The sequence below is a fragment of the Anomaloglossus baeobatrachus genome, chromosome 4 (assembly GCF_048569485.1).
Source record: "Anomaloglossus baeobatrachus isolate aAnoBae1 chromosome 4, aAnoBae1.hap1, whole genome shotgun sequence".
In the NCBI taxonomy this organism is placed as follows: Eukaryota; Metazoa; Chordata; class Amphibia; order Anura; family Aromobatidae; genus Anomaloglossus; species Anomaloglossus baeobatrachus.
This window is the reverse complement of record NC_134356.1, coordinates 661,530,481-661,552,728: the sequence shown is the minus strand read 5'-3', so window position 1 is coordinate 661,552,728 and position 22,248 is coordinate 661,530,481. Positions and strand designations below refer to the sequence as shown.

General features: G+C 43.1%; 1 protein-coding gene across 7 annotated transcripts in view; it reads right to left on the bottom strand.

The window, feature by feature from the left end:
• Positions 1 to 8,745: 8,745 nt before the first annotated feature.
• The window catches only part of NFIX (nuclear factor I X), a 222,059-nt gene continuing 208,556 nt past the window's right edge, over positions 8,746 to 22,248 (bottom strand). For all 7 annotated transcript variants that reach the window (XM_075346549.1, XM_075346550.1, XM_075346553.1 and 4 more), the window contains one exon: positions 8,746 to 15,597. In XM_075346549.1, coding sequence (XP_075202664.1) covers positions 15,583 to 15,597 — 15 coding nt within the window. In that variant the 3' untranslated portion in view covers positions 8,746 to 15,582. The remainder of the gene's footprint in view (positions 15,598 to 22,248) is intronic.

The following is a 22,248-nucleotide window of genomic DNA, read 5'->3' as shown; positions in this document are numbered from 1 at the left end:
CAACATGTTAGGCTACAGGTTGAACTAGATGGACTTAGAGTCTCCCTTCAACCTTAAAAACTATGACACTATGATTTCTTCAGAGATTTTTCTTTGTCGCTCCATAGGGAGACCCAGACAATTGGGTGTATAGCTTCTGCCTCCGGAGGCCACACAAAGTATTACACTTAAAAGTGTAAAGCCCCTCCCCTTCTGCCTATACACCCCCCGTGCATCACGGGCTCCTCAGTTTTTATGCTTTGTGCGAAGGAGGCTGACATCCACGCATAGCTCCACATCTTAGTCAGCAGCAGCTGCTGACTATGTCGGATGGAAGAAAAGAGGGCCCATAACAGGGCCCCCGGCATGCTCCCTTCTCACCCCACTCTGGTCGGCGGTGTTGTTAAGGTTGAGGTACCCATTGCGGGTACATAGGCAGGAGCCACATGCTGTTTTCCTTCCCCATCCCTTAAGGGCTCTGGGTGAAGTGGGATCCTAATCGGTCTCCAGGCACTGGGACCGTGCTCCCTCCGCAGCCCCTGGGGAATCTGCTGGATAGGAGCCGGGTATCGTCAGGGACAAGGCCCTGCTACTGTGAGGTACTCTGTCTCCCCTTGGGGGACCGCGCATGGAGCGCTTGTGCCATACACACTGCAGCACTGCTGGGTGTGTTAGTGCGCCGGGGACTACCGCGACGACCGCGCTTATTTGCCGGCCGCGCTTATAACTTTAGTCCCCGGCTTTTGCGGCCTAGTATCGCATATTCCCGCCCCCAGGCCTGCCAGTCAGGGGAAGGGCAAGACGCTGCACAGGACGTCAGCGCTGAGGGCTGGAGCATACTTTGTATCCTCCTCCCCCCTCACTCAGCACAGTGGGGCACCAGATTCCCGCACTTTCTAGGGCACGCCCACGGCCCCCTCCTCCCCACAGAACGCCGGCAGCCATTCCTGTCAGCACTTCTGACGCTGGAGAGGAGAGACAACACGGCTCTGGGAGGCCCAGGCAGGGAATCTGGTGATCACACAACCGCTCTGAGCGGTCGGTAAGCAGCACCTGAGGTGCTGGCCCCACTGAGTGCCGAAGTGTACATATATATATATGCTTATATGCTATACATTTACACTGTACGGTCGCACTGTTGATTTTTGGCTATATACCCTCCTGGATTGTACTCAGAGGAGACAACAGCATGTCGTCCGCAAAAAGCAAGGGTGCCAAAGCACAGGCTTACTTTGCAACCTGTACCTCATGTGCGGCTATACTACCGGCAGGTTCCACCGACCCTCATTGTGTGCAATGCTCGGCCCCTGTGGCACTTACTCAGCCGGAGCCTCTGCTACTGGTGGCCCAGGTGGAATCACCTGCTACCACTGTCCAGGTGACAGGGACGGAGTTTGCAGTATTTGCTGACAAACTGTCTGAGAGTATGGATAAATGGTCTGCTAAGATACTAGAAGCCTTGCAGTCCAGGCCGGTAACACAGGCCCCGGGCACTGTTGAATCATTGACCCCAGGCCCCCCTCAGTTGGAGCAGCAAAGTGCTCCTGGGGTGACCCATAGGTCCCAGGGTGAGGTCTCTGACACGGACCGCAGTCCCAGACCGCCTAAGCGGGCTCGCTGGGAAATTCCCTCGACTTCATCACACTGTTCAGGGTCTCAGCAGGAGGACTCTCTGGATGATGAAGCGGAGGTAGCAGATCAGGATTCTGATCCTGAGGCCGCTCTCAACCTAGATACACCTGAAGGTGACGCCATAGTGAATGACCTTATAGCGACCATCAATCAGGTGTTGGATATTTCTCCCCCAGCTCCTCCAATTGAGGAGTCAGCTTCTCAGCAGGAGAAATTCCGTTTCAGGTTTCCCAAGCGTACAATGAGTACGTTTCTGGATCACTCTGACTTCAGAGAGGCAGTCCAGAAACACCGAGCTTGTCCAGATAAGCGTTTTTCCAAGCGCCTTAAGGATACACGTTATCCCTTCCCCCCTGACGTTGTCAAGGGCTGGGCTCAGTGTCCCAAGGTGGATCCTCCAGTCTCCAGACTGGCGGCTAGATCCATAGTTGCAGTGGAAGATGGGGCTTCACTCAAAGATGCCACTGACAGACAGATGGAGCTCTGGTTGAAATCCATCTATGAAGCTATCGGCGCGTCTTTTGCTCCAGAATTCGCAGCCGTATGGGCACTCCAAGCTATCTCAGCTTGTCATGCGCAGATTAATGCAGTCACACGTACGTCTGCTCCGCAAGTGGTGTCCTTAACCTCTCAGGCGTCGGCGTTTGCGTCCTACGCCATTAATGCTGTCCTGGACTCTGCGAGCCGTACGGCGGTAGCATCCGCCAATTCGGTGGCAGTCCGCAGAGCCATGTGGCTACGTGAATGGAAGGCAGACTCTGCTTCCAAAAAGTTCTTAACCGGTTTGCCATTTTCTGGCGACCGCCTGTTTGGTGAGAGATTGGATGAAATCATTAAACATTCCAAGGGAAAGGACTCATCCTTACCCCAGTCCAAACCAAACAGACCTCAACAACGGAAGGTACAATCGAGGTTTCGGTCCTTTCGGTCCGCGGGCAGGTCCCAATTCTCCTCGTCCAAAAGGCCTCAGAAGGATCAGAGGAACTCCGATTCATGGCGGTCTAAGTCACGTCCTAAAAAGACCGCCGGAGGAACCGCTCCCAAAGCGGCCTCCTCATGACTTTCGGCCTCCTCACACCGCATCCTCGGTCGGTGGCAGGCTTTCCCGCTTTTGCGACGCCTGGCTGCCACAGGTAAAAGACCGTTGGGTGAGAGACATTCTGTCTCACGGTTACAGGATAGAGTTCAGCTCTCGTCCTCCGACTCGATTCTTCAGAACATCTCCGCCCCCCGAGCGAGCCGATGCTCTTCTTCAGGCGGTGTGCACTCTGAAGGCAGAAGGAGTGGTGATCCCTGTTCCCTTTCAGCAACAGGGTCACGGTTTTTACTCCAACTTGTTCGTGGTGCCGAAAAAGGACGCATCCTTCCGTCCTGTTCTGGACCTAAAACTGCTCAACAAACACGTAAAAACCAGGCGGTTCCGGATGGAATCGCTCCGCTCCGTCATCGCCTCAATGTCCCAAGGAGATTTCCTATCATCAATCGACATCAAAGATGCTTATCTCCACGTTCCGATTGCACCAGAGCATCAGCGCTTCCTGCGTTTCGCCATAGGGGACGAACACCTTCAGTTCGTGGCACTGCCTTTCGGCCTGGCGACAGCCCCCACGGGTCTTCACCAAGGTCATGGCAACAGTAGTAGCAGTTCTGCACTCTCAGGGACACTCGGTGATCCCTTACTTAGACGATCTGCTTGTCAAGGCACCCTCTCAAGTGGCATGCCAACACAGCCTGAACATTGCTCTGGAGACTCTCCAGAGTTTCGGGTGGATCATCAATTTTCCAAAGTCAAATCTGACACCGGCCCAATCACTGACATATCTTGGCATGGAGTTTCATACTCTCTCAGCGATAGTGAAGCTTCCGCTGGACAAACAGCGTTCACTACAGACAGGGGTGCAATCTCTCCTTCAAGGTCAGTCACACCCCCTGAGGCGCCTCATGCACTTCCTAGGGAAGATGGTAGCAGCGATGGAGGCAGTTCCTTTTGCGCAGTTTCATCTGCGTCCACTTCAATGGGACATTCTCCGCAAATGGGACAGGAAGTCGACGTCCCTCGACAGGAACGTCTCCCTTTCTCGGGCAGCCAAGGCTTCCCTTCAGTGGTGGCTTCTTCCCACTTCTCTGTCGAAGGGGAAATCCTTCCTGCCCCCATCCTGGGCTGTGGTCACGACGAACGCGAGCCTGTCAGGGTGGGGAGCGGTCTTTCTCCACCACAGGGCTCAAGGTACTTGGACTCAGCCAGAGTCCTCCCTTCAGATCAATGTTCTGGAGATAAGGGCAGTGTATCTTGCCCTAAAGGCGTTCCAGCCGTGGCTGGAAGGCAAGCAGATCCGAATTCAGTCGGACAACTCCACAGCGGTGGCATACATCAACCACCAAGGCGGAACACGCAGTCGGCAAGCCTTCCAGGAAGTCCGGCAGATTCTGCTATGGGTGGAAGCCACAGCCTCCACCATATCCGCAGTTCACATCCCGGGCGTAGAAAACTGGGAAGCAGACTTTCTCAGTCGCCAGGGCATGGACGCAGGGGAATGGTCCCTTCACCCGGACGTGTTTCAGGAGATCTGTTGCCGCTGGGGGATGCCGGACGTCGACCTAATGGCATCCCGGCACAACAACAAGGTCCCGACATTCATGGCACGGTCTCAAGATCACAGAGCTCTGGCGGCAGACGCCTTAGTTCAGGATTGGTCGCAGTTTCAACTCCCTTATGTGTTTCCTCCTCTGGCACTGTTGCCCAGAGTGTTACGCAAGATCAGGTCCGACTGCCGCCGCGCCATCCTCGTCGCTCCAGACTGGCTGAGGAGGTCGTGGTACCCGGATCTGTGGCATCTCACGGTGGGCCAACCGTGGGCACTACCAGACCGACCAGACTTGCTGTCTCAAGGGCCGTTTTTCCATCTGAATTCTGCGGCCCTCAACCTGACTGTGTGGCCATTGAGTCCTGGATCCTAGCGTCTTCAGGGTTATCTCAAGAGGTCATTGCCACTATGAGACAGGCCAGGAAACCAACGTCCGCTACGATCTACCACAGGACGTGGAGAATATTCTTATCCTGGTGTTCTGATCAGGGTTTTTCTCCCTGGCCATTTGCCTTGCCCACTTTTCTTTCCTTCCTTCAATCCGGATTGGAAAAAGGTTTGTCGCTCGGCTCCCTTAAGGGACAAGTCTCAGCACTCTCTGTGTTTTTTCAGAAGCGCCTAGCCAGACTTCCACAGGTACGCACGTTCCTGCAGGGGGTTTGTCACATAGTCCCTCCTTACAAGCGTCCGTTAGAACCCTGGGATCTGAACAGGGTGCTGATGGCTCTTCAGAAACCACCTTTCGAGCCAATGAAGGATATTTCTCTTTCACGCCTTTCGCAGAAAGTGGTCTTCCTAGTAGCAGTCACATCACTTCGGAGAGTGTCTGAGCTTGCAGCGCTGTCATGCAAAGCCCCTTTCCTGGTTTTTCACCAGGACAAGGTGGTTCTGCGTCCGGTTCCGGATTTTCTCCCTAAGGTGGTATCCCCTTTTCATCTCAATCAGGATATCTCCTTACCCTCTTTTTGTCCTCATCCAGTTCACCAATGTGAAAAGGATTTGCACTTGTTAGATCTGGTGAGGGCACTCAGACTCTACATTTCTCGTACGGCGCCGCTCGGATGCACTCTTTGTCCTTGTCGCTGGCCAGCGTAAAGGGTCACAGGCTTCCAAATCAACCCTGGCTCGGTGGATCAAGGAACCAATTCTCGAAGCCTACCGTTCTTCTGGGCTTCCGGTTCCCTCAGGGCTGAAGGCTTATTCTACCAGAGCCGTGGGTGCGTCCTGGGCTTTGCGGCACCAGGCTACGGTTCAGCAGGTGTGTCAGGCGGCTACCTGGTCGAGCCTGCACACTTTCACGAAACACTATCAGGTGCATACCTATGCTTCGGCAGATGCCAGCCTAGGTAGGCGAGTCCTTCAGGCGGCGGTTGCCCACCTGTAGGAAGGGGCCGTTTTACGGCTCTATCACGAGGTATTATTTTACCCACCCAGGGACTGCTTTTGGACATCCCAATTGTCTGGGTCTCCCAATGGAGCGACAAAGAAGAAGGGAATTTTGTTTACTTACCGTAAATTCCTTTTCTTCTAGCTCCAATTGGGAGACCCAGCACCCGCCCCTGTTCCCTTCGGGCTGTTGTTCTTTGTGTACACATGTTGTTCATGTTGAATGGTTTCAGTTCTCCGAAATTCCTTCGGATTGAATTTACTTTAAACCAATTTATAACTTTTCCTCCTTCTTGCTTTTGCACCAAAACTGAGGCGCCCATGATGCACGGGGGGTCTATAGGCAGAAGGGGAGGGGCTTTACACTTTTAAGTGTAATACTTTGTGTGGCCTCCGGAGGCAGAAGCTATACACCCAATTGTCTGGGTCTCCCAATTAGAGCTAGAAGAAAAGGAATTTACGGTAAGTAAACAAAATTCCCTTCATTTCATTTCTCCTTAAACCTGTTTACTAGTTACTGTATATTACACACGTATAAGTTGAATTTTTTAGATTTCTACTCTTTTGTGCTTGGAAAATTGTAATTATAGCTTAGAAGTCGCCTAACACTCTGTGCCACTGGCTAAATTTCTTTAATCAATATGTACTCAACTATAAGATCTTATGTATTACTCATAAGCGCCCACAGAAATGTGACAAAATCCGGGTAGAGCCACTCTCCATCCCTGCCATAGCTTCCGAGTATTGCCCGACAGTTTTCTGCCTTGGTGATTGACGAATACGCAGTCCCAAATTTCTCATTCTATTGTGTTTATGGCTGTGAATGTTTTGTATGAATGGGTTATCAGTCTTAATATAATTTTTGCTGTATTTTTTATTGTATTTCAAATAACACATGCTTCATGTGTAGTTGTCAATTCCTCTTTTAGTTATGTCGTGTCATAATATAGTATTATACTTGATTCTCGTGCAAAGCTGCTTACTGTGGTACATACTGGTTTATAATTGTCCCTTATATCTTGTAATCATAAAAAAAAAAAAAAAACATTTAAAGAGAACCAACCACCAGCATTTTCATAAAAAAACTAAAGTCAGTGCTATACTCGCGCTATCATGCTGATACTAGTCACAACCTTTACTTGTGAGATCGGATGTATACTTTTTGAAATACAGGCAAGTAAAGTATGTGAAATGCACTGTTACTTGATTGATAGGTGCTAAAGAATATCTAATACGTGGGTCGGGTTTTGCTAGTTATTACCGCCCATGTCTGCTTGCAAGGTCCTTCCTCTCCCCTGTCAATCCTCCCTCCTTCCTCACCCTGTAATAACAGATCCATACCCTGACTCAGACCCTATCTTTATATGGACGCATCTAATGAATGTGTGCAAAGGTTATTGGGAAGGGAAGGACGTGAAGTGTTACATCACCTAGTGATTAGTGGAGTCTATGTTATCAGCTGTGTTTAAAAATGTCTTAACTTATCATTGAAATCTTGCCTCTGATAATATGGAGAGCCTAGAATAGCACCAATGACCAGTGTGAAAATTGCACAATTATTTTTGTATACATATTATGATAAAAAGGACAACACACATTGTCAAATATATATATATATATATATATATATATATATATATATATATATAAAAGAAAAAATATAAATCAAAATCCTATAAACCATTTTCTGATTATACATTCCCTAAGTCACATCTTTAAAGAATTTCTCTGGCGTTTTTCTTTGATTTCACTACTAATTGATGTTCCTTGACGACAGCTATTGTACTATCGTCCGCTGTCTTCTTTTCTTGCACCGATCAGGTCCCACTCCACATTGCTGTAACCCCTGACGTCCGGTCAGTCACACGCTGTGGTCATAAGCTATCAATGCAAGTCTGAGAGGCTCATTCTTGCTCTCATAGACTTACATGGAGAACTAAACTTTGGCTCAGACAGCAAACACTGGAGCGATCCAACAGTGACAACCAGCCGAAGACGACCAGAACGACGCTGAGAACATAAGAAGATGGCAGCGGGTTAGCATATTACTAGGGGCAGGGAACATGTATTAGTAATACCACACCAACTGTGAATTTAAAAAAAACCCCACAAAAGTGGTGCTTTAAAGGGAACCTGTCACCAGATTTTTCCACTATACCCTGCGGCCAGCACCAGTAAGCGCTTATATACAGCATTCTAGAATACTGCATGTAAGTGCCCAGGTCGATCTGTATAATGTAAAAAAACCCTTTTCTTTTACTCACCTGCAGGGTGGTCGTGTCCGATGGGTGTCGCTGGTCTCGGTCCGACGCCTCCTCTTTTCCTTCCATCGCTGTCCTCCTTCATAGCGCCATGCAGATGACGTGTCCTATGTTATCCACACAAAGGCCTCCATTGCGTTCCTGCGCAGGCGCACTTTGCTCTGCCCCGCTAAGGGCAGAGCAGATTATTGTAATACACAGGCTCAGGGAAAGACAAGGTGTTTAACGAGATATACAGCGGTACCTCGGTTTTCGTTGACATAGGTTATCGTTGGTTTCGGTTTTCGTTGATTTTTTTGCACTAAAAATTTGCTGCGGTTTTCGTTGATTGCATCGGTTTTCGTCTGTTTTTGTCTGCATGTCCACGTGACTACGCTGCTAATTTTGAAACAACAAAGGGTGATCCAAGCATTCTCCTGCTCTGTGTGGCATTGTGAGTATCACCGCACTCATCAGTTTCAAAATGTATGTAAGAAATATAAGGTAAAATGTATTTATTATTTACATTGTCTTATATTCATTTAATATTCCTTTTATATTCATTTTATATTCATTTGTTATTGTTTTTAGTATTAAGCACTATATTCTCTATAAAATGTGTTGTTTTTTTATATGTATTTTGGAGTGTCTAAAACGAATTAATTGGATTTATATTGATTCCTATGGAAATAATTGCTTCGGTTTTCATTGGTTTCGGTTTTCATTGATTGTATTCAGACTGATTATCAACAAAAACCAAGGTATCACTCTACCTTTTTCATTTCTATATTGCTGAATGGATGTACTAGCATAATCAATAAATATCTGTGTACTAATATTAATACTTTTCTATATATTTTTTGTAAATGTGGCGTGTGTAATATGTCGCTTTTTAAGTATCCAATAAACAGTCGTATCCAAGATTACTTCCAGGAAATGATTTTTATTTCACATACACATAATAATAGCCATCCAATGGGGAAGCACAGGGGGAGGGTTGGATACTGGGCAGGGCTGACGCGATTTGGGTACGAGGGGTTTAAAAAACGTATAAAAAAAATAAAACTGATAATATTTCAAGCAGGGATAAAATACACATTGAGTAGGGAAACGAGATTCGGTGATTAAAAAGCCGTTAAAAGGGGGGAACCAGGGTAGCTGAAATGACAGTGGATAGTAAAAGGAAGTACAGGGGGCTTAGATAATCAGGGGTTGGGGTTTAGATAGTAAGTGCTGAGAGGAGGGGAAGGAGAAGGTTATAGAAAATTCAGAGGGATGAGAGTGGAGATGACATATAGTTTACATAGTTTTAGAAAAGACATAATAGGAAACTTTAAATGGGCTACCAGATGAGTCCATCAGTAGAGCACTGGTTGAAAAAGAAGATGAGAACGAGGAAAAATTTTACAGAAGGGGGCGCTATACTGACATGAAGCATTCCATTTACACATTCTGCGGAGAGCAGTGGAGCATACACAGTGGTAATATGATTAGAATAAAGGGAAATATAAGAGAAAGGGAAAATGGTTAAAAGTGGATCAAATACCAAATGAGAAGAGAGGAGGGATGTTCATTCTGGATATGCAATGTAATGATATATCTATATATATATATTTATATACATACAGATATGCTGCCTTTCTCAAGAGCTACTAGAACTGTATACCTTCTGATGAGAGCAGAAAACTATTAATGGCCCTTTTGCAAAAAAAAAGAAAAAGCTCAAATATTTTTTTTCCCCCAAAGAGGTAAATTATTTTCATCACAAATTAACAAGGATACCTCTGTGTTTCTGCTTAGTAATTTCTTACTTATATTTTAATATCTTTCACCACTTCCTTTTTATATTCAATCCTGTTTTGATTTTGTTTTTTTGTTTTTTATGTTTAAAAATAACAAATGTTGTCTGATCTTGATGTTAAACTTGACATGCACTTACCATACAGTAATATGGAATCTATAATCCGGTCCTGAAGTAAAGATTATAATTCTCTTTTGATCTCAGTTTGGGTCTGTAGATCTGCAGTAGATCTAGTTTTGCAAATAATTCCTAACTTTTTCATTCATTCATTCATTCATTCATTCATTCATTCATTCATTTAAGATATCGTTATTTCGGCCAATTTCAGTTTTTTCTTAGATAATTATATGCTTAGGATGTATGCACGTTAAGTATTTGCAGCAGAAATTTCTGCATCTCTAGTAAGGAAAAACGCTGCTTAAAATTGGCAAGTCTTTGCTAAAAATTAAAATCTTTTTTTATGCTTTTTAGGTGAAGATATTTACCCATTCATTAGTATGAATGCGCCATGGACGGCACGGTGGCTCAGTGGTTAGCACTGTAGTCTTGTGGTGGCTCAGTGGTTAGCACTGCAGCCTTGCAGCGCTGGGGTCCTGGGTTCAAATCCCACCAAGGACACCATCTGCAAGAAGTTTGTATGTTCTCCCCGTGTTTGCGTGGGTTTCCTTCGGGTTCTCCGGTTTCCTCCCACACTCCAAAGACATACAGATAGGGACTCTAGATTGTGAGCCCCAATGGGGACAGTATTATGTATGTAAAGCGCTGTGGAATTAATAGCGCTATATAAATGAATAAAATTATTATTATTATTATCTGCAGCAAAAACGCTGAAAGAATTGACATGCTGCGGATTTAATTCTGCAAGTAAAAAATAAGCAACGTATGCATGTGACTTCAGGAATCTTATGGGACTAGGATTCTTTCAGGTTTTGCGGTGCAGAGAAAAAGTGACAAAGCTGCACTTGTGCACAGACCCTAAGCCATTGAAGGAGTTGTCCAATATTAGGAAAATCCTTTCTGATTCCACATGTTTCCGAAATGGCCATTGGGTGCTGCTTGCTGGTCTCCTGCTGATTCTGCCACCATAGGTGATTGCCTTTGTCTCCCTTATCTATGTATATGCAGCTGATTTCCTTCATTGTTGTTCCTTAAGGTACCGTCACACATAACGAGATCGCTAGCGAGATCGCTGCTGAGTCACGGTTTCTGTGACACAGTAGTGATCCCGTTAGCGATCTCGTTATGTGTGACACCTACCAGCGATCAGGCCCCTGCTGTGAGATCTCTAGTCGTTGCCGAATGGCCAAGGCCATTTTCTTCAAAGGCGATGTCCTGCTGGGCAGGACACATCGCTGTGTTTGACACTGTGTGACAGGGTCACAGTGACTGCTGAGATCGTTATACAGGTTGCTACTGTGACCTGTATCGTTCCTGCATCGTTGGTAAGGTCTGACAGTGTCACATCTCACCAGCGACCTCCCAGCGACTTACCAGCGATCCCTATCAGGTCGCATCGATTTCGGGATCGCTGGTAAGTTGTTGTGTGTGACTGGGCCTTTACATTCTTCTTATCTAGCATTGGTATCACCTTAGTATACTTCTTCTGTTTGCAATGATTCTTCCTTTGTGACTCTGTGCTAATTAGCGTGGCTGTTTACTTAGAGTACACATTATAACACTGAGTTTTTTCCATCTTTTTCTTTGCTGGCTGGCAATTTATCTGTATACTCTATATACAGTATACATATATGTAGGTGCACATATCTTATATTTGCATACGTACACTTATATGTTTTATTGTCATCTTTATACTATTGAGTATGCACATATGTAATTTGTTATGCCATATTTGTAATTGGCAGGATAACAGCTACTTTTTTCTCCACTGATTTTATTGTCATCCACCTTTTTCACCTGTTTCACATTAAGGCTAAGTTCACACATCCTGTGTTTTCAATCCGTCAGGTCCGTCAGCAACGGATCAGTCATTTTCAAGATGTCAACTGATGCAACTGATGTGTTTTTCACAGGATTCCTTTCACAGGAATCCTGTGAAAAAACGGATCAGTTGCGTCCGTTACATCCGCTGTGCGTCCGTTTTTTGACGGATCAGTCATGATCCGTCTGTGTTTGGGACAGCCCAGTGGGCGTGCCAAGCATGCTGGGCATGCTCAGTAGAGCATGACGGAATCCTGCGCTGGATTCCGTTGTAAGACGGATTACGACGGAATCCAGCACCATAGACATGCATTACAAGCTTGACGGATGGCGACGGATTCCTGCGCGGTGCGTTAATTTTGACGGCCCGAAAAACGTTACATTCTGCGTTGCTCCCCGCTCGGCGGTCAGTCAAAAACGACGGACCGCGACGCAGCGGATGCAACGCAGGGTCATCAGTCGCAATCCGTCACTAATAGAAGTCTATGGGGAAATACAGGATTCCTGCAAAATATTTTGCAGGATTCCGTAATTCCTCAAGGCTACGGATTGTGACTGATGCAAAACACAGGATGTGTGAACTTAGCCGAATAAAAACAAAAAATATTTGTATGGAAGTTTGATCGCAATTTTTTTCTGGTTTATTGCATGTTTCCCCCTGGTAAAATAATAAAGCCTATATTCACCTCATGTAGCGGCACACTTCCAGCGGTGTCTAAGCTCACGTTGACAGGGCTCAAGTGGGGTGGTGACATCACACGAGCTCAGCATCTAATCAGCACAAGCTTCTGTCTCCCCACTTTCGGGCCAAATGAGTTAACAGGAAGTGAGCGCTGCGACTCACTTCCTGTTGGTTGTTTGTTTGGTCCGAAGGCGAGGGGACAGAAGCTAGCGCTGATTGGATGCTGGGCTCGCGTGATGTCACAAGCCCACTTGAGCCCCGACACCGCAATCTCACACACTGCTGGAACGGCGCCGGCCACGAAGGTGGGTATAGGCTTTATTATTTTACTGGGGGAAACCTCTGGAATCAGAAGTGGTTGTCCTAGTAGTGGACAACCCCGTTAAGTTACAAGTTAATTATCTCGTCAGGGGCAAACACAGAGAACCAAAAGGTCCCATAGTAGAGCTACGAATAGGGCCACACCTCTAACCACTTAGATGTCATGGTTACTGTTCCATGGCATCTAGGGGGATAAACAGCTGCAATCAGAATAATAATAATTGCCACTCATCAGGTATGGAACAATCATGCCAATCCTCCCGACATTTGCCATACATATATGACAGATGTCTGAAGAATTGGTCGAATGACAGAAGACAAAAGCTGTTTGGTGCCTGTTCCCGCCTGCCAGAGGAAGTAGAATACAGAACTCTTCTTCAGTACTATAAACATTAATGAAGAAACAGCATCATTTTGTTTTTTTGAGTGTGGTTTATCCCTCAAGGCTTCTAAAAAAACATATGTAAAAAATACAGTTACAGTTTTAAGTGCAGAATCCCAGAGTTTCCTCACTAAAAAAAGTATGAAAAACCCAGTGCTTCAAGTCTGCATCAAATGCGTGGACATAAATCAAGGGTTTTGCACGTGGGAAGATGGTCTAGAACCCAATACTATATTAATATGCTGCAGCTCTGAGCTTTATATAAAGAATAAATGTAGTATGCATATCTTTTTTTAAATAATAAAGCCAAATTATTTACAGTATTGCTATAATGATCACATTGCTCCTCCGTCATATATAATCTTATTATTGTATGATAAGTGCGTCTTAAGTAATTAGGATTGTTTTATGGAATCACAAAAGGGATTTAAATCCTGTAATACTGGATGGAGGATTTAATCTACAGTTTTAGAATCACATAATATAAATTTGTTTACTAAAAGAAGAACAACTATTTTTGTCATGGACCATTTTTGGGGGGGCAACACCCACATTTTTAAGAAATCCCAGCTCCTCTTAACTTTACCATTACAGAATTATAGAAAGGCACTATGCAGGCTGGTAATAGTCAATCATGAAACCCTCTTGCTGGGAGATTTTAGGAATGATTTCCAGTTAGGATGAATCCCTATTATCCAGTTTATAGCAAATCAAATGTTTAAGGCATTCCCTAACGTCTACGAAATCCTACCAAAAAAAAAAAATCCAATTTGTCAAAAAGCAGAGTTAAAATGATAACTTTTTCTACAAATGGCCATTAAACAGTTTTCTACGTCCCTTAACACCCCACCCTGCAATCACACCCTAAAAATAATTCCTATAAAAAGTGGGAACGCTAAAAGAAAAAAAAAAAAGTGCATCATGCTTTAATGTTGGTTTTCAGATGTGGTTTTTAAATAAAAGCAAAGCACCTAAGGGGTTAAAATTTTCCAAAATCTTACATCCACTCATTAAATATAGTTGTTAACCAGCAGCAGAAAAAAAATGATATTTGTCCAGCAGTTCTCAAAATAAATCACGTAAAAGGATTACTGACAAACAGTTGGAAACAGAATTATCACCTTATCGATAAGAAGTTAAAACTTGGCAAACACTCTCAAATATCACTGTGGTTGTCAAAATCTAGTCATTAACACTGGCTTTAGAAATATTAAATAACTATTTCAATTAATCTCTACTGTATTTATAAAGGCTTTTTTTTTTTTCAAAAATCTGTCAATAGACGGGTAAAAAAACGTCAATTGCAATTTTAGGAGAATTTTTGTTGTATTAAAATGCCAAATTCCACTTACATAGTTACATATTAAATAATATTTTTTGTGCCAAATTCTATAAGGTTCAAGTGAACTAAAACATTGGATATTTCTGCCAAAAAGATATTACATATTACAGTCCCGATATAATCAATACTCTGCTGCTTTCTCTTTTCATTAAACATTTCACGTTTTGACTTATTTTTTCTTTTTTTTTTCTTTTTACAAAGAACTTGTAAAAAAAAAAGTAGTGCAACGGGTCAAACAGATGCAAAACACAGAAACGATAATAACAAGATTTCATTATATTTAGTGCAAGAAAAAAATTCCAAAAAATGTTAATGTCTGAAGGCAGACAGATTTCCCCAATTTTTTTTATTTTTAGAGTCCGCCGGGAAAATAAAGGACTTTATGAAAAAAAAAAAACTGAGAAAAAAAATTCTTTTAAAAAAGAAATGTATTCATGCTATTAAATAGTAACCTTGAAAGAAAAAATACACTAAAAGCTAATTTTAAATCATTGCACTTAAGTGTTTGAAGTTATGTCATTGTCCCTTGCTTTTATGTCCTTGGTGTTCATTTGTGCTCTTAACCTTTTAGAACACATATCATGCTAAAAATTTCCATATTTTTTTTTGTACGGAGTAAAAGCATTTAAAAGTGAGAACTGTAAAAATGTATTGGATTTTTTTTCTGCGTTATGAAACCATTAATATCTCTTCCCGACTGATCAGGAGACAGGGGTGACATATGACTAGTGATATGAAATACCTCTTTATGGTTACTTGAACACTCAATGTTATGAGGAACAGACTCCATAGATATTAAGTCCCTTCCGTCCATACAAATATATCATGCCACTGGAGGAAGAGACTTGAGGTCCTAAATACCCCACCTGATTATGTCACCTACAGATGAGGTACGAACACTCAGACACCTTTTTGTAAAAAGTGAAACCTGAAGAGGTGAGAATGGGATATGACAAGTGGGAAAGCACTGACAAGACAAAATTAGCAGGGATGAGAAACAAGGGGTGATAAGGGAGTGGCATTTTCCCTTCACTACCAGAGGGTGTTAAGCAGCGCAGACATTAAAACGTTCTGTCCCCCTCCCAAAAAAAGCTTTATTTTTTGACAATTTTTTGTGGGTTTTTTTTTGTGTTTTTTTTTTTTTAAAGGTTTTCTGTCGTACGCATTATGAAGGTCCTAGTGTTCCGTGCTTGCTCTGGGGAAGACCTCCTGTAGTCAAGTGTATATAGAGGGTGGGGTCCATGTCACAAATCTTTGTTCCATCCGCTCGTAGATTTGCAGCTTAGCGGTAATATTAAAGGAACCACGACTGGAAGAAGAAGAAAAAAATAGATTTAAAACTTATATTTTCACACATCGTGCAGGTATCTTAATGATTAAATATATCATAATTTTCTTAAAAATACATCTTCCTGCAAGCAACCTTCTTAAAGCTTTTCCTATTCCGGAAACAGTTGCCAAAATGTTTTGTGTCCAAATAGAAGGTATCACTGGCACACCAATAGAAAAGAGAAAAATCATAAAATCTTGCCTACGTGATTTATTTGAGTAATTTATATATTCACAGAGAACCAACTTTTCAACTCCTGGAGCCTTTTTCAAGGTTTCTCTATAAGTGAGGGTAACGCTGCTGAAGCGAAGATCCGTTATGTGAAATACATTTATAAATGTAGGGCTAGAGCATGTGGTGCATTACACAGTTTCAAAGGGTAGCCTTTCAAGTAACTTTTTATAATAAACTTTCCTGCAAGTGAACATGAGGAATAATACTATTTTTGGCTATCATATGACTTGTACTCTGGATTTTTAACAGTTTTCTCCCCTGAAGAATCCATTTCATAATTTTGAATTGACTCTGAGCTGGTGGGAAAAGACTATCTGTTATGATATCTCCCGTAAAGAATACAGGGTTGGATTCCTGCTCTTCATTCCATGTTCTTTTCTTGTTTTCTCCCTCTACTAACCTTCCTAAACCCAATAATACAATTTCTGCATGTAGTTCTACCATAACTCCTCAGCAGCACGTCCGCTGTCTTGGGGTTATTTTTGACTCTGATCTTTCCTTCACGTCCTATATCCGATCACTCTCTTGCTCATGTCACCTCCTGGTCAAAAACATCTCTACAAATGAACCTTTTCTTACTGTTGATTCTGCAAAAACACTTACAGTCTCTCTTATCCATTCTCATCTGGACTGCTGCAACTCTCTACTAATTGATCTCCCTCTTACTCAACTCTCCCCTCTCCAATCCATCTTGAATGCATCAGCCAGGATCATATTCATGTCCAACCACTACACTGATGCCTCCACCCTGTGCCAGTCATTGCACTGGTTGCCCATCCGCTGCAGAATACAATATACACTTAGCACTCTCACCCACAAAGCTCTCCACAGTTCTGCACTGCCCAACATCTCCTTCCTCATCTCTATCAACCACCCTACCTGTGCCCTTAGTTCTTCTAATGACTTAAGATTGTTGTCCTCTGTTATCCAAACCTCCACTCGATCCCGTCTCCAAGACTTCTCGTGAGCTGCGCCAATTCTCTGGAAAGCACTACCCAGGACAATTCGCTTAATTTCAAATACCCACAGTTTTACGCTGGCCCTAAAAACGCATTTCTTTAGACTGGTCTATCACCTCACCTCACTTATCTAACTATACCCGTTTTGCCATATCTCGTCCTTTTCTCTGGTTCTTTTTATCATCTGTTACACACCCTTTATGCACTGAATAGCCCTCTGTATCTGTACTTGTACATACTGGCTGGTGACCGCTTCATGCAGCAGTATGTGAATCTCCTCTTTATTATATTGATGGCCGACCATACAATACAGGCAGTTTTTACCATTTGTGCTTCCCCTAATTCCTTTTAGATTATAAGCTTACGCGCAGGGCCCTCACTCCTCTTGGTTTCTGTTGAATTGTGTTACTCTGTAATGTCTGATATTGTCTGTATATGTTCCTTATGAATTGTAAAGTACTGCGGAATATGTTGGCAATATATAAATAAAATTATTTTTATAATTAGCACACAGACAGAAGCAGCAGCATTAAGGGCATCATGCAGCAGTACTGAACTGTGTGGCTGTGAATCCAGCTTTGAGGTTAGGTGGTAAAAGTGGCTGCTTTGGCCTATCCCCTGCTTGTAGTGGGTTTATTAGGCAGCTCCTCCCTCCACACCTTGCCTGAGCTTGGGTCCAAGTCAGTCAATGTCTTGTGCTATGTCTTGTTACATTCCTGTTTTGTCTCTTCTGTTATCTACCCTGCTGGTTTACACGTTTATCCTGATCTCTCCTCTCCTGACCTCGGCTTCGTATATTGATCCTTTGTTTCCTGCCCCAACCATGTCCTGTCTGATTTCATCTCTGCCTGTACCAGCTGTACTTGGTATTCTTGCCTTGACCTGTTGGTCAGCTGCTGCATGTCTGGGGACTGCCCTCGAGTGGTATCTGACGACTACCTGTGACCGAAGTTTATACCCATCAGAGGATTTAGTGAAAACCAGGGAGCCACTTAGTCACACCCTTCCACCCAGCCGAACCCATGGCGCAGTGGGTCCACATCCACCGTCTCCACACAATGAATGTATAAAGCAATATTGTATTCTCATCACTGCCATAGTCTTGTGTGTATACCACTTCATAGTTTGTTACTGTGACAGCCTTAACATTAGTTTTACTGTTCTGCTGCTTTGTTAGCACCTTTGATGTGACCAATTTCTAAAATGGTACAAACATAAATTCCGTATGTCTATATTTATAGGTGAAAATGTTAATGGATGATTTCTTATCATTTCCATCTCTCCAATTTATATCACAATCCACCTGGTCAGTCCTATGAAGTGTGATGACTCCGCACTCAGATGTCAGGACACGGGTTTCTTCAATACTTTAGTAGTCCTACTGGGATATATAATTACTAGACCATTTGGGACTCATAACTACAAGACCTGATGGTAAATAGGTAACTCATTTGTTGTGAGGACATTATTTTTAATCTTGAAAGACTATTGTGAACAGATGGTTTAGTTCCAATCTTATGGGAAGAATGGCTGTATGAAATGGGTGATCTAGTAAGTAAGGATCTCTGCATGGCAAACATTGTATGTAAGTGCATAATTTAGATTTTCCAAATGAATGTAGATTTAACAAATCAATGTGTACACAGCTGCTCTAAGATCAGCAGGATACTGTTCCGTATTAAAAAAAAAAAAAGCATGGACTCGTGGGACAGGGACATAATATTACCACTTTACAAAGCATTTGTGTGGTCTCATCTGGAACATGCAGCCCTGTTCTGGGCACCAGTTCACAGAAAAGATGCCCTGGAGTTAAAAAAGGTACAAAGAATAGCATCTAGTTATGAGGAGAGATTGAAAGGATTAGATTAATTTTGTGTTGAGAAAAGACATCTAAGGTAGGACATGATTAAATGACCCAAAGTAAAAATTTGGTGAAAAGTTGTTTCAAATAAGTTTACATTTGGAGGAAAAAATGTAAGTGTCTAAAGGTGATCACGCTTCTTCTGTGAAAATACCGTATTTTTCGTTTTATAAGACGCACCCTCCCCCAAAAAAAGGGGGGTTAGTCTTATACTCCGGTGGTGTTTTACCAGAGGGGGGGCGGCAGCTTTGGTGGAGCGGGGTCACAGGAGGAAGGGGTGGTGCTGGAGTAGGGCGATGCTGCAGCCACTGCGGTAGTGGATGTGCTGGCTGTGGTGGGGGCTGTGCTGGCTGCGGGCGTCGTGCTGGCTGTCTGGAGCAGGGCGGTGCAGCAGGTGTCACAGATGCTCTGTTAGTGGTGCGGGCTTCAAAGAAATGGTGCCTGGAGTTGGCACGTGCGCAGATTGAGGTCTTAGCTCAATGACAAGCTGAGATCTCATCTGTGCACGTGCCACCTCAGTGCGCCATTTTCCTTAAGTCTGCTGCTGGGAGATTAGTGGGCTGGAGGCGGCACGTGCGCAGATGAGATCCGAGCCAAACGCTCCATCTGTGCACACACGTCGACTCTGTGCGCCATTATTTGATGCCTGCACCGCCGATAGAGTGTCACTCATAAGTTGGCCACAGCGAGAACCATCGATGGTTTAAAAAAAAAGGCTTAGATGATTTTTTTTATAAAACAGCATTAATACTTATATAAATGTTGACAATTTTTCTGAATATTGACCCACTCAGAATCAGAAGGAATCTATTTTCTATTTAGGACAGGTTCATGTCTTATGGGGTTTTTTTATTACCTTCCTCTGCATCAATATGGGAAAACAAATTTCTGATGATCAACCATAACCCTTTTTTTTTAACTTGGTGGGACAGCTCTATGCCTTTTTTTATTTTTACCATAATATCTAACTGTTTCTGTATATGTTTTCTGTATTCCTAGAATATGTAAAGCACAATTTATTGTGGACACAAACTGCCTAAGATAATGGAAACAAAAAGCATTTGCTATGAAGAATGACACTCTTTCACAGAAAAACTGACATATTAGCCATTATAATATATCTGAAGGTATCTAAGTGATGATCTGCAGTTTTAATAGTAATGGAAAATCTGTGCAATGAAGCATGTTACGTCTTCCATCCTTAATCAGGCTTTATAGAGGTAAGTCTATAAGGAGGTAAGTTATAATGTTGATAATGCTATTGTTATTGAAGTTTTCAAAATTGTATAGTATCTAAATGGAAATTTTACCTTATCCATTTTTTACTAGTTAAAACCAAAGCATTTTTTAATAATATTTTGTTTTTTTTTCTTATTGTATTTTTTTACTCTATTTTTTTTCTGATATGAAAGCAGCCTATTTGACTCAGTTGCTGCATCCCCAATTCAAGCAATTTACTTTAAAAACACAACGGGCATTGGTACATATAATAAAAAAAAACAACCTTTTGATTTCTGCATAAAGGTATTATTATATAAAGGTGACTCTATAATTAGATGGACAGACAGGGTCATCTGTCGCCGAGACCTTGAATCCCGAACAGTGTGTTGTCTGCCGGGTGCTTGGGTTCGGCATATTGCGGATCAGATAGACAGATTGCTGGGTGGGGCTGGGGAAAACCCAGCGGTCATGGTGCACATTGGTACTAATGACAAAGTTAGAGGCAGGTGGAAGGTCCTTTAAAAATGATTACAGGGAGCTAGGAGAGAAGCTGAAGTCCAAGACCTCCAAGGTGGTGTTTTCAGAAAAACTACCGGTGCCACGAGCGTAACTAGAAAGACAGCAGGAGCTTAGGGAGATAAATACGTGGCTTCGAAATTGGTGCAGGAAGGAAGGGTTCGGGTTCATGGAGAACTGGGCTGACTTTTCAATCAGCTACAGGCTCTACAGTAGAGGCAGGCTGCACCTCAATGGGGAGGGTGCAGCTGTGCTGGGGGAGAAAATGGTCAGACGGATGGAGGAGCTTTTAAACTAGGATCGGGGGGGAGGGAGGGTAGTGGAGCAAATAAGTGGATAGAGCAGATAGAGACAGTGAGACGGTAGGGGTCAATGAAGGATTAGGGGGGATGGGACATGCAAGGAACGTAGGGAGGCTAGGAGTAATAAAGGTGTTAATAGTATTAAATGTCTACTGGCAAATGCAAGAAGTCTTGCAAACAAAATGAATGAATTGGAGACTCTTATGTCAACCATGGATTATGATGTGGTGGGCATTACGGAAACCTGGCTGGATGAAAGCCATGACTGGCCGACAAACATACAGGGTTATACTACATCTAGTAAGGACAGGAAAGACAAAAAAGGTGGTGGGGTGTGTATATTTATCAAATCTAACCTAAAACCTGTGTTGAATGATGACATTAGGGGGAACTGCGACAATGTAGTGTCAGTATTGGTAAATGTACATGGGGAGGGGAATAATGGAAAAATGCTAATTGGAGTTTGCTATAAGCCTCCTAACATACCTGAACAGGTAGAGGGTGAAATGCTGGAACAAATTGAAAAGGCAGCTAATAATAATAATCAGGTTCTTATTATGGGGGGATTTCAACTATCCAGACATACAGTGGGACATAGAATCTTCTGGTTGTGCTAAAAGCTGTAAGTTCTTATCTACTATTTAAGACAATTTCCTCTCTCAGATGGTAAATGAACCAACCAGGGGAGATAATTTGCTAGATCTGGTCCTGTCAAATAGACCGGATACAATTTCAGATCTACAGGTCCGGGAGCACTTAAGTGGGCACCAGCGATCATAATATGGTAGGCTTCAACGTAATATTCAATAGAAGATTTCAAAGGGGGAATGCTAAAACCTGGAATTTTAGGAAAGCTGATGTCAACAAATTAAGGGAAGAGCTTAAATGTGTAGATTGGGATAAAGTCATGGTAACTGGGGATACTAAACATAAATGGGGTAAGTTTAAGGATATACTACTAGAGTCCTGTAAAAAACTTATATCCCCTGGTAATAAAATGTCCAGGAATAAAAAGAAACCACTATGGATAAATAAGACTGTACAAAGTATAATAAAACAAAAACAAAGGGCTTTTAAAATCTTAAAGGCTGAGAATACAGAAATAGCATTTCAGAAGTATAAAGCTATCAATAGGAAATGTAAAAAAGAAATCAAGCAAGCAAAATTAGCTACTGAAACAAAAATCGCCAAGGACATTAAAATAAATCCCAAAATCTTCTCTAAATACATTAATGCCAAAAGGAAAACATAGGATAGTATTGACCCCTTAAAATATAATAACACGTTAGTTATAGAGGAACAAAAGACTGAGATATTAAATAGGCATTTCTCACCTGTGTTCAACAAGGAACTGACTGTACCAGGGATCATTCAACAAGTGAAAAATCAAAGTTCACCACCCGATATAATTAACACAAGAAGAAGTACGCCTATGTCTGAGTAAATTAAACATTGACAAATCCCCTGGGCCAGATGGCGTTCATCCACGAATATTAAGGGAATTGAGCTCCGTAATCAACAGACCGCTGTATCTCAT